The following is a 12460-nucleotide window of genomic DNA, read 5'->3' on the forward strand; positions in this document are numbered from 1 at the left end:
TGTGTAATTTTGCTTGTTTTAGGCGGATTTCTCATTACGTATTGATGATACTGAGCTAGTGTCATCAGATGTGAGGGCAGAGATAAAGGGGCCTGACTCCAACCCTCCAGTCCACTTCAACTGGGTGGGGAGTCGTGCAACAGGAACATTTACTCCTACAGAGACGGGGCACCACAGGGTCAGCAACTTATTTCTTACACAAGTTTATACGGAATTTCTGCGATCCTGTAATGTTAATCCTCAGTCCTTGGTTTCCTAGTTTTACTGGTAACTTTTCTGTGTCCATACTTACGCAGTTCTCTCCCTTCATGCCTCAGATGATAAAAAGCTTTTCACTCAATTTTTCAGTTTGGAAACTAGGGATTATAGAAATTATAGTTACTAAATATGATAATGTAGTAGATCAAAAATTTCCATTGTGTTTGTAAATTTTAGAAGCCAGTGAGAAATCTGTAGTGTTAGGGTATTTCTATGGCTTACTGGTTACACATCGGAAAATACTAACAACAAAAACTGCATTGGAAATAAATTTCCCATTGGTCGTGGCTGCATTTGCAAAAAATCAATAACACTTGAAGTTGTCTTTAAATATTAGAAATAATCAGTTATATAACTTGAATAGAGTGAAAAATTAAATTACTATGAACTATCATGATTTATATCAACTTTAAAAGCTGCGGGCATATTGTGCATTTTTGAAAACCTAGATACTGTAACTTTTATTATTTTGCTGAGTTTTTGAACAATCCAAAGTAGCTTTGAAATGGATTTGTTTTACAGCTGAATGTCTATTGTGAAAACTCCCTCATTGTTGGATGTCCAGTGTCCTTCAAAGTGATTGCTGACAGATCAAGAGTCAGATACATTGGCCCGGACAAATGCTCGGCTGGTCTTATCTCTGAACTGAAGGTGAGTAATTAAACCAAGTCTGTGTTCATGTCAAGATATAATTACTTCATTAATTTGTCTCCTACATCAGTCAGTACTGACTTCTCCGACTTTGTTTCTTGTTACTATTTAACAGATTGGTATCATGCTAACTCAATACACATCTTATTTAGGAACTTTCATCTAAACATCGGAGCCTGAATGTTTATGAAGTAGCTTTTGGTCTGTTTACATTGGTTAGGTATATTCTACTACTAAATATTTCAGTAAATTTTTTGTTTGGTTTTTCTATCAGATAGAAGCATGGTTCAGAATATATACATATACATACTAGGTCTGAAATGATCAGATATATGATAACTATCCAATTTATTGATTTATGGGGCCTATGTACCTTCCCATCTCAAACATTTCTTTTGATCACTTTGGATATTCTGCGCCACCTCTAAGTTTGCAAACTTTAGCCCTGAAAACATCACTGATAAGTCTAGGACAAGACAGTTGTATGATTCAGCATAATTAATCATTTAACACTATTACTATATCTTATTCTAAATTTGTATTAAAAAGGTGCAATTCACTTGAATGTCTTTTGTACATACAATCTTTGAAAGTCCTCTGCCTTTGTATGTTTGAACAGTGCAATTTTATTTTATTTATCCTTGACCCACGGAAGGTCTATCAATATTGCAGAAGAGTGGGATCATAGGTCAGCAGGGGTCAGATCCTATAAAAGTAGCTGCCTTAGTAATGATTTACATGGTGTATCTTAATTGAGTGTGAATTATCAGTACTTATCACATAAATATATTTTGTATGTGACGTTTGTCTTCAGGTTGATGTGACGAGTGCAGGACAGGGTGACATTCAGTGTGAGGCAAGAGCTCCTAATGGACGTTCAGTCAACTTGGCTGCTGTGTACCGACATGGAAACTACGTGATGAACTTTACACCAACAGAAGTTGGTAGGTTATAGGAACCCTGTCTTCATATTACTGTCTTCACAATAAAAAAAAATTGTCAGTGTATGAACTCCTTTAAAATATGAATTTTATGAATTGACATGTGCGATGTTTGTGTCGTACATAACTGTGAATTAGGCTTCAACATGCTCAGTAAGATTTGATTGGTGTTTGAAAAATGATTAAAAGTATAAAATCTATGATATCGTGCTCCTGATGTGTAATATCTGTGTTCTAGGTCTTTGGCAGGTATCAGTGCTGTACGATGGAGAACATATTTCAGACAGTCCGTTCAATGTGATGGTGTTTGACCCATCTAAAGTCCGGGTATATGGATTGGAAGGCGGTGCTGTTGGGATGGGACTCAAGTTCCACTGTATGTAATAAGCTTACAAGTGTTTTTTTCTGCATTTAAAGAAAATACTTTATACTGGGAAACATTTGCATAGTTTTGTCACCCTGACATAAAATGTTTTATTTTTGACCAGTGATTAATTTATCTTAATATACAAAACATCTCATATTTACAACTTTGATATCAAACTTTAATTTTCATCCAGATGGCAAACAGATAAATTGAAAGATAAACTGCTATGATGAGAGTTTCCTGTATATTTTTTTGTTTCGTTCATGTGTTAGCACTTTCATCATCTTATAAAGCAACAAAGATTTATGTAAAATTGTAGTTCTGAGTTATCTCCCTTGAAAGCAATAGTACATCAAGAGACTTGATGAGTAAGATGATGATGGAATCTTGAGCCTGGTTTAATTATTGCTGTGATGAATGTCATTCAAAGTAGAGATACTGACTTATATTTAGAAAACAGTTTTCTCCGCACTAAGAAATACATGAATCAGTGTCATTAACATTTCCTAGATCATTCTCTTTCTTCCATGAATTAACTTCATATTTACATGTATATGGATTTTTGTTTATGATGGAAAATGGAATTATATAAAAAGATTTCCATATCTAGCAGAAAATTATTCAAACTCCATTAGGAATAGTATCATGTGGTGCTAAGTTTTGAGTTTGTTATAATTCTTGTAATGATGATGTGTTATATAGCTGACACATCAGAAGCTGGAACAGGGGAAGTAACTGTGCAGGTGTCTTGTAATGGCTCACATGTCCCAGCCTACATCCATCAGGACCGAGTGGGGCTGTATAGTATTGACTTTACACCCCAGGGGGCTGGCACATACAAGGTCGAGGTTTACTTCAATGACATGGAGGTCAGAGGTCAGTATATTTAAAGTAATGAAAATATAATTTTAAATAAGTGCTAGCTATACACTCAGTTTTGTGTAGAATTAATTTGCAACTTTTTATTATGACCGTTTTTTGAAGGGAAAACTTTGAACAAGTTCTGCTTTTTGATAAGAAAATCGAAACCTGAAGGAGAAACATGTTGAGCTGTGTCAGCATGTAAACACATTATGTTTGTTTTTAAGTACAATTTTCAAACCCTGAAGGAACGATTGATACAACAAGCTACAGTTGAACTTAAGTCTTTATACCAATATCATGTTGACATTCTAATGGGGCTTGTTTACAGATATGAGAATTGATGTTGTCTAATGTCATTATAATGAATGTTTCCCATTGTTAAAGGCTCACCCTACACCCTGGAGATTGTGGATTCTGCCCAGGTTACTGTTTCCGGTGATGGCCTCAGCTTGGTTCCGGTCAATCGCACTGCAAGTTTTGTTGTTGACACTCAGGGATCTGGGTCAGGCAATGTGGATGTGGAAATAATGGGTAAGTGTTTCTATGGTTGTTTATTGAGGAGTATTGTACGTATGTGGGTGTGTAGATGTGGGGTGAGGGCTGATGTGTGTATATGGGTGTGTAGATGTGGGGTGAGGGCTGGTGTGGGTATGTGGGTGTGTAGATGTGGGGTGAGGGCTGATCTGTAGTAGATGTGGGGTGAGGGCTGGTGTGGGTATGTGGGTGTGTAGATGTGGGGTGAGGGCTGGTGTGTGTATGTGGATGTGTAGATGTGGGGTGAGGGCTGGTGTGGGTATGTGGGTGTGTAGATGTGGGGTGTGTATGTGGATGTGAAGATGTGGGGTGAGGGCTGGTGTGTGTATGTAGATGTGTAGATGTTGGGTGAGGGCAGGTGTGTGTATGTGGATGTGAAGATGTGGGGTATGTGGATGTGAAGATGTGGGGTGAGGGCTGGTGTGTGTATGTGGGTGTGAAGATGTGGGGTGAGGGCTGGTGTGTGTATGTGGGTGTGAAGATGTGGGGTGTGGGCTGGTGTGTGTATGTGAATGTGTAAATGTGGGGCAAGGTCTGTTGTATGTGAATGTGTAGGTGTGGGGCAAGGTCTGTTGTATGTGGGTGTATATGGGACAAGGGCTGTTGTTTGTATGTAGATGTGAATATGTGGGATGAGGGCTGGAGTGTGAATGTGGGTGTGTAGATGTTGGGTGAGGGCAGGTGTGTGTATGTGGGTGTGAAGATGTGGGGTGTAGGCTGGTGTGTGTATGTGTGTGTGAAGATGTTGGGTGAGGACTGGTGTGTGTATGTGGGAGTGAAGATGTGGGGTGTAGGCTGGTGTGTGTATGTGGGTGTGTACATGTTTGTGTTCAGGCTGCTGTGTGTAAAGATGCATGTAGATAAGGTACTAGATGTATATAGATGTAAGTGAGAGGATAAGAGTGCTTGTATATTGTCCTTCTTTGTAGTGGTTAGTGGATGTAGTTAGTCATGGTTGAATGTCAGTTAGGGGATGGTAAACTGATAGTAACATAGAGTATGTATTTCATTATACTGAATGTTTGTTGTCCATGAAAAGTATCTATAGTTTAATTTCAAAAGTTGAAATTTGTGTTTAATATGTTGTTATGGAAATGGAATTGAATGAAAGTGACTTGTACCATTCAAGATAACACAAGATTGTACTGAAGTCCTTAGCAGCTGTGCTTGATCTGGAGGGTTAAGCCAGTCTACAGAATACCCCTTATGATAGCGTTTATCAACCTATAGTTCTGTCATAATACATAGTTACCCTTTATCTCAACAATAACCCTGATATCTTATGATGACCCTGTCACAAAACAATAACCCTGATATCTTGTGATGACCCTGACACAAAACAATAACCCTATTATTTTATGATGACCCTGATACAAAATAATAACCCAATTCTCTTGTAGTAGTGCTGGTTCAAAAGAAAAACCCATTTTTCTTGTGAAAATCTAATGCAAAACAATAACCCTGTTACCTTAGATAATGCTTGTCAAAAAAGCCCTGTAACCTTAAGATAACCCTGATAAAAAAACAATAACCCCTTTGCCTTGTGATAACCCTGATACAAAACAATAACCCTGTTTTCTTGTAATAACCCAGAAACAAAACAATAACCCAGTTATCTTGTGATAACCCTTATACAAAACAATAACCCCATTGTCTTGTGAAAATCTGATACAAAACAATAACCCTGTTGTCTTGTGATAACCCTGATACAAAACAATAACCCTGTTTTCTTGTGATTACCATGACAAAAAACAACAACCCCTTTGCCTTGTGAAAATCTGATGCAAAACAATAACCCTGTTGCCAATAACCCTGTTGTCATGTGATAACCCTGATAGAAAAAATAACCCTGTTATCTTGTGATAACTCTGATAGAAAACAATAACCCTGTTATCTTGTGATAACTCTGATAGAAAACAATAACCCTGTTATCTTGTGATAACCCTGATAGAAAAAATAACCCTGTTACCTTGTGATAACTCTGATAGAAAACAATAACCCTGTTATCTTGTGATAACTCTGATAGAAAACAATAACCCTGTTATCTTGTGATAACTCTGATAGAAAACAATAACCCTGTTATCTTGTGATAACTCTGATAGAAAACAATAACCCTGTTATCTATAGAAAACAATAACCCTGTTATCTTGTGATAACCCTGATAGAAAACAATAACCCTGTTATCTTGTGATTACCATGATAGAAAACAATAACCCTGTTATCTTGTGATAACTCTGATAGAAAACAATAACCCTGTTATCTTGTGATAACTCTGATAGAAAACAATAACCCCATTATCTTGTGATTACCATGATAAAACAATAACCCCGTTATCTTGTGAATACCATGATAAAACAATAATAAAACAATAAAACAATAACCCTGTTATCTTGTGATTACCATGATAAAACAATAACCCTGTTATCTTGTGATAACCCTGATAGAAAACAATAACCCTGTTATCGTGTGATTACCATGATAAAACAATAACCCTGTTATCTTGTGATTACCATGATAAAACAATAACCCTGTTATCTTGTGATTACCATGATAAAACAATAACCCTGTTATCTTGTGATTACCATGATAAAACAATAACCCTGTTATCTTGTGATAACCCTGATAGAAAACAATAACCCTGTTATCTTGTGATTACCATGATAAAACAATAACCCCGTTATCTTGTGAATACCATGATAAAACAATAACCCCGTTATCTTGTGATTACCATGATAAAACAATTACCCCGTTGTCTTGTGATTACCATGATAAAACAATAACCCTGTTATCTTGTGATTACCATGATAAAACAATAACCCTGTTATCTTGTGATTACCATGATAAAACAATAACCCTGTTATCTTGTGATTACCATGATAAAACAATAACCCTGTTATCTTGTGATTACCATGATAAAACAATAACCCCGTTATCTTGTGATTACCATGATAAAACAATAACCCCGTCATCTTGTGATTACCATGATAAAACAATAACCCTGTTATCTTGTGATTACCATGATAAAACAATAACCCCGTTATCTTGCGATTACCATGATAAAACAATAACCCTGTTATCTTGTGAAAGCTCTGGTCCAAAACAAATTTTAATGAACACTCCATTTATCATCAGATCATTTAGGTTTGGTTAAGGAAGTTTGTGCAGTAATATAAATAAAAGTATGATTTTATAAAAACATCATTGTAGTACTATCGATCCATTGTTTTAATAGTGGTCCTTTATATTTACTGTTATCTGGTCACTGTTGTTTTGTACATACAAGATATTTTGAAAATTTACAATTTCCTTTAGTAATTAGGCAATAAGTCCATGTCTGTTAATAAGTCCGACAGAATGGTGGAGAGTTCCCCGTTATGTTTGGGCGTTTTGTTTAGTCGTCAATGAAAACTTCGTCGTGATTTGTACCAAATTGTGTGACAATAACACTTACTGATTACTGACAATTAACCTTTTGCCTGACCTCTGATGTTTATACAATAACTGATCATCAGTACAAGGTTAACCACTGTCAGGATCTCGGTAACAAGCATGTAGGAAGATACAAAAAAGTCAGACATAGGAATCCCTACATGGTGCTTTGATTTTGTGATGATAACTCTGTAATGTAATATCATTTTTCATTTACTTCCCCGGTTTTAATTCAATCAAAAGTGCAATAAAGATAAATTCATTTTTTTGTCAGTTTGATTTGAGTCATGGTCACAAAAGGTGTTAAAATTTTAAAAAGTTGGCATAAAATTGGGGAGAAAAAGGGATATTTCACAAATGTTAATTAAAGAAATTATGGATTAATATGGAAGAAATTATATAACAATACTATTATAGCTAGAATTGAATTTACTAGTTATTTTGTGTGAAATGGAAAAAATATCAACCATCACAAAATCAAAGTGGTTATGTAGAGCAGTGCATGTCATTAACAAACATTATCCCTACAACAAGTCACTAAAGTCACATCAGAAAACAATATGTACGGAAACAAGAACATAGATAATAGACTTAAAGGGAGTTAACTCCGGAGTCATTATTATAAAACCTAATGTAGACCTGAACTTTGAAGCAATGTATTTATTTCTAATTGATTAACTTTAATTGATGAACACTTTTATTGTTTTATCGTTTAAAGTTACCAACCATAAACAGAAAAGTCTTACAGATTTCGCCTCTGATTCTTGGTTTTTAGAGTTGAAGTGTGATTATTTGAAACCTTCACTGAGTATGAGAATCAATCTTGAGCTGTATAAGTTTTTGTTTTCACACAGTTCATTTTCAGTTGATTTCTTTATTTTGAGATAAAAACATATGTCACATGATGTTAGATGGCATGTGTTGGGTTTTCTTTCTTCACAAAATCACTTTGATAAAAAAGCAAAAACCGTTTTTTGTCTTATGAATACAGAATAATTAGCTAATATTAATGAAATTTGGAATTGAAGAAAAACCAATTAAACTGAAGAAATAACATCTAAATTATTGCATGTTTCTAACATGATAATAATTCTGCATCGTGTTTCTGCTCTACTGAATCTGCCTCAAATACTGAGAGCATACATATAGATATATATATACTTATACTTGCATCTTGTCCTTAACATTAATGAAAATTACACTGGAAACATACGCAATGCTTTCCATTAATAGTCCTAATCTTGGGCTGCTGTGCAAGATTTTGGTTTGCGGCTATTTTTATGAGAACCGTGGAAACAAGAAATGATTTCCGTTCTTCATCATTGAAGGATTAAATCGCGCCGTTAGTGATGATAATTCTGCGCTTGTTGTAATCTCCAGTATGAATATTCTGGCTTTTTAAAACTGGCCAATCATAATGAAGCATGAAGATCTTCTGCACTCACCACTGTACTGCACTCACTGGGTTGATGTAATTCGATTGGTGCATTAGTGAGGTAAGTCTGGGTACAATTATTTAGTTTGATTTGATTGGAGAAGGATGATGGTGTGTTTACAACTATATTATTTTGTGTATGTTTGCATGTAATGCATGTTATTTGCTTATTTTTTATATTTATTATTTTTATCAAGATATATTAATATATAATTTTTATTTTATTTATATTTTACCATGATTGTAAACATCTGGTAATTCTTGATATAAATTGAGTATTTGTTAAATAACATCTAGGGAAGCAGAGAGTTAAGTCTAGTGTGTGTACTAGTATTATTGTCACATCTAAACATGGTGATTTTGTTAAGACAACCTTTGATAAGTAGAGTGGACCAAAAAATCTACCAACGAAATACCAATGATGATAATTAATGTAAAATTAAACAACATTTCAAAACAGGTGTAAACACACCATCCATCGTCAATTTATTAGTATTTAATAATTTAGCATGAATTGTGATGTCAGTATAAGTAGATTTGATCCTAAGTTCGGTGAATGTTTTAGTTAGACCTATATTGTGCATGATATACATACTCAGCTTTTCTTGTATAGTCTAAAGTTTCTGTCACATGGTTTGGTCGTAGTATCTATTGATATCATTAGTTAACATATTGATAAATATTCCATGTAGAATAAATGACAGATACTAATATTTTTCATACAAACTGAAAAGCAAATTTAAGAATTTAGTATTTTTATTTTTTAAGATTTTTTTCTGAGTATTTTCATTGTGATTATTCCACAAAGAATTTTTTAATAGTACCAGCATATTCTGTAATATTGTAGACTGGTTTATGTTTTAGATTTTGAAGAGAACAAATTTTTGAAGAAAAAAAAAATTTCCTAAGAGGTTTACACAACTAAAATATTACCTAGGTAGTTTGTACAGAAATGATGAAGTAACCAATCACCTTTGTGTAATGTATGATTCGGAATTGTTGATCAGTTTTTGGGACCAGATTGAAATAGATTTATCTCGGCATAGCCTATGAAATTCAAGGCTGACTTTGTAAGAACGAGTTGAAATATCCACAGATTTTTCTGTGTTGACGCCAGTATTGGATTTGTAATATTTAGTTAAAAATATAGTTATAATTTTTTGTTGTAATTGTGCTCTAATTTGTAGTAAAACATTTTCATTTGTTTCTGTACTTTCTTGCCTCGGATCTCCATGCAACCAAGTATAGAAAATAAATGGATATGAAAAAAAGATTAACGAATTTTAATTTGGATTGATACGTTAAAAAAAAAAAAACGGTATTGGAAAAAAAGTCATGATTGAATAGAAGTTTTTACAGTAAGACCCCTCGTGTGCTTCCATCGGGGCTAACAAGAGTTATTAACATAAGTTGGAAAAACTTGTTTCGTGATTGTTGTAAAATAAGTAAAGTTTTTTATCTATTATTTTGAAGTTATCACAACCAGTAGAAGATTAGAGTGTGTTGTTTCAATGACTACACAGTCACCATCTGACAAATGCAATGATGGTGACCATATAGTTATCAACTGGTTGTGTTATAAGATGAAGGTGACAGTGTAGACATCGAAATGTTACACGCTAATCTTCTACTGGTTGTGTTATAAGATGAAGGTGACAGTGTAGACATCGAAATGTTACACGCTAATCTTCTACTGGTTGTGTTATAAAATGAAGGTGACAGTGTAGACATCGAAATGTTACACGCTAATCTTCTACTGGATGTGTTATAAGAACTTCTATTCTATTGACATTACCAACCCGGAGAAAATGTTCAGGAATATGAAATAATATGATTTATGGTCGTACAGAGTTATAGGTGTAAATGTGAGGGCTCATCAAGATAAAAATGTTGTATTACAGCACCATCAGGCGCTAAGGTAAAATCCATGGTGACTAAAGACAGAGGTCAACACCATATTGAGTACTCCCCTACAGAATCAGGTGAGACAGGTTTACTATCATCTGTAAGGACATATCTGCTCTTCCTGAAAGTTCTAATTTACTTTCTATCATCATTTTTTACCTGTCTCTATGGTTACAGGTTATGTACTAGATAGACAGGAGGATTTTTTCTTGTTTATGACAATATTTAATTTATATTATTATACAAATTAAAGTAGGTGCTCTAAACATATTCTGATAATAGATATTTCACTCATGTAACCTTAAATGTTAAGTTCATAAAATTTTAAAAAACACTAAAGGGAAATTTTACTGACTGAAATTCCTAGCACAGTGTTTTTGTCAAAATGTGATTTTGTGTTTGAATATCATTTGGAGATATGATATTTGAATTGATACTTTTTATGTATGATCATATAAACAAGCAATTTATCTACTCGTAGGGGACCATCAGATCTTTGTATCGTTCTGTGAGCAGCCCCTACAGGGCAGCCCCTTCATCTGTCGTGTTTATGATGTCGGTCAGGTAGTTATCACCAACATGCCAAATTTTGCCTCCATTGGGAAGACGGTCAAGTTTCAAAGTAAGTTGTTAGTGGAGTGCACTAAGTACTGTACAGTTGGGTATATTTGCAAGGAATTTAATTTCGCTATATTCACAGTCAAGGTTGAGGGAAATTAATTGATTCACAATTCTACAGTGAATCAAAATATCGGATAATATCTGCCCGAATACACTTTTACCAATGTGATATTTATCTGGTGACTTTTACAAAATGTCTTTTCTGTAATAATGGACAAGTTTTGGTTGAAATATAATGATTTTAGAATGACCTGAAAGGAGGTCCTTAGGGAGTAAATATCAATAAGATGAAGCTATGTACTAACTGGTGTGCTAACACATAAATGGCTTTTGATTTGATTGATAAATGTAGATTTAGATGTATTTTGTTTGTTGTCTGATTGCGAAACATAAGTAATAAGGAGGCTGAATATGCTAAGAGTAATATTTTGTCATATTTCAATTTTTTGTAGTTTAATAAAAAAATTTGATCCAAAGATGATAACATTTTCATGGAAGCCATGAAATAGATAATAATGTGTCACCTTATTATTGTGAGTGGATTCTATCCTATTAAAATGTGAAAAACACTCAAAAATCACAGTTTCTAAAGTATAGAGTAATGTTTAGATAAAAAAATAGAAATTGGATGTAGTAAAATAATCCTAAACGGTTTGTTTCAGTTGATGCCTCCAAGGCTGGCTCTGGTAATATAGAGATCATGGTAAACGATGGTCGTATTCCATGTAGTGTACAGAATCTGGGCAATTACTGCTTCAACGCTTCCTTCGTACCTGACAACATTGACCCTCATATCATACAGATGAAGTTTAACAATAAACCTGTGACTGGTAAGTTTCTTGGTTTGACAATAACCCTGTGACAGGTAAGTTTCTTTGTTTGACAATAACCCTGTGACTGGTAAGATTCTTGGTTTGACAATAACCCTTTGACTAGTAAGTTTCTTGGTTTGACAATAACCCTGTGACTGGTAAGTTTCTTTGTTTGACAATAAACCTGTGACTGGTAAGTTTCTTGGTTTGACAATATCCCTGTGACTGGTAAGTTTCTTGGTTTGACAATAACCCTGTGACTGGTAAGTTTCTTGGTTTGACAATAACCCTTTGATATTTAGTTTACTTTTGTACTGCTATGTGGGAAATTTGAAGATAAATAATTTCTTGAAGAACATTTATGAAACCAGGACATTAGCAGATAAATATCAGTACATCTGTGGTCTTTCTTAACGCTGAAAATATTCAAGGCTTAAGATGATTTATGATATGTATGTGTCTTTTAAATCAGGCTAAAGCCAAATGCTTGCTTCCTGCTTCCTTAAGGATGTTATTGGTTTCAATCCTGAAAAAAAGACACGTTTGAAATTTGTTAAGACCAGTTGTATTGAACAACAGATAACATACATCCTGAAAATACAAAGACAGCTGGTAGTTTTGGATAAAGGTCTGTATTATGAAA

General features: G+C 34.3%; 1 protein-coding gene across 1 annotated transcript in view; it reads left to right on the forward strand.

Moving 5' to 3' along the window:
* LOC132552900 (filamin-C-like) overlaps nucleotides 1–12460 on the forward strand; it is a 74127-nt gene that overhangs the window by 15406 nt on the left and 46261 nt on the right. Inside the window, exons 7-15 of the mRNA XM_060217097.1 lie at nucleotides 23–178; nucleotides 781–909; nucleotides 1724–1853; nucleotides 2089–2226; nucleotides 2920–3093; nucleotides 3466–3612; nucleotides 10381–10461; nucleotides 10866–11006; nucleotides 11668–11835. Coding sequence (XP_060073080.1) covers nucleotides 23–178; nucleotides 781–909; nucleotides 1724–1853; nucleotides 2089–2226; nucleotides 2920–3093; nucleotides 3466–3612; nucleotides 10381–10461; nucleotides 10866–11006; nucleotides 11668–11835 — 1264 coding nt within the window. The remainder of the gene's footprint in view (nucleotides 1–22; nucleotides 179–780; nucleotides 910–1723; nucleotides 1854–2088; nucleotides 2227–2919; nucleotides 3094–3465; nucleotides 3613–10380; nucleotides 10462–10865; nucleotides 11007–11667; nucleotides 11836–12460) is intronic.

Source organism: Ylistrum balloti, unplaced genomic scaffold, assembly GCF_031769215.1.
Source record: "Ylistrum balloti isolate Yb309-2 unplaced genomic scaffold, AGI_CSIRO_Ybal_v1 Utg370286, whole genome shotgun sequence".
Taxonomy (NCBI): domain Eukaryota; kingdom Metazoa; phylum Mollusca; class Bivalvia; order Pectinida; family Pectinidae; genus Ylistrum; species Ylistrum balloti.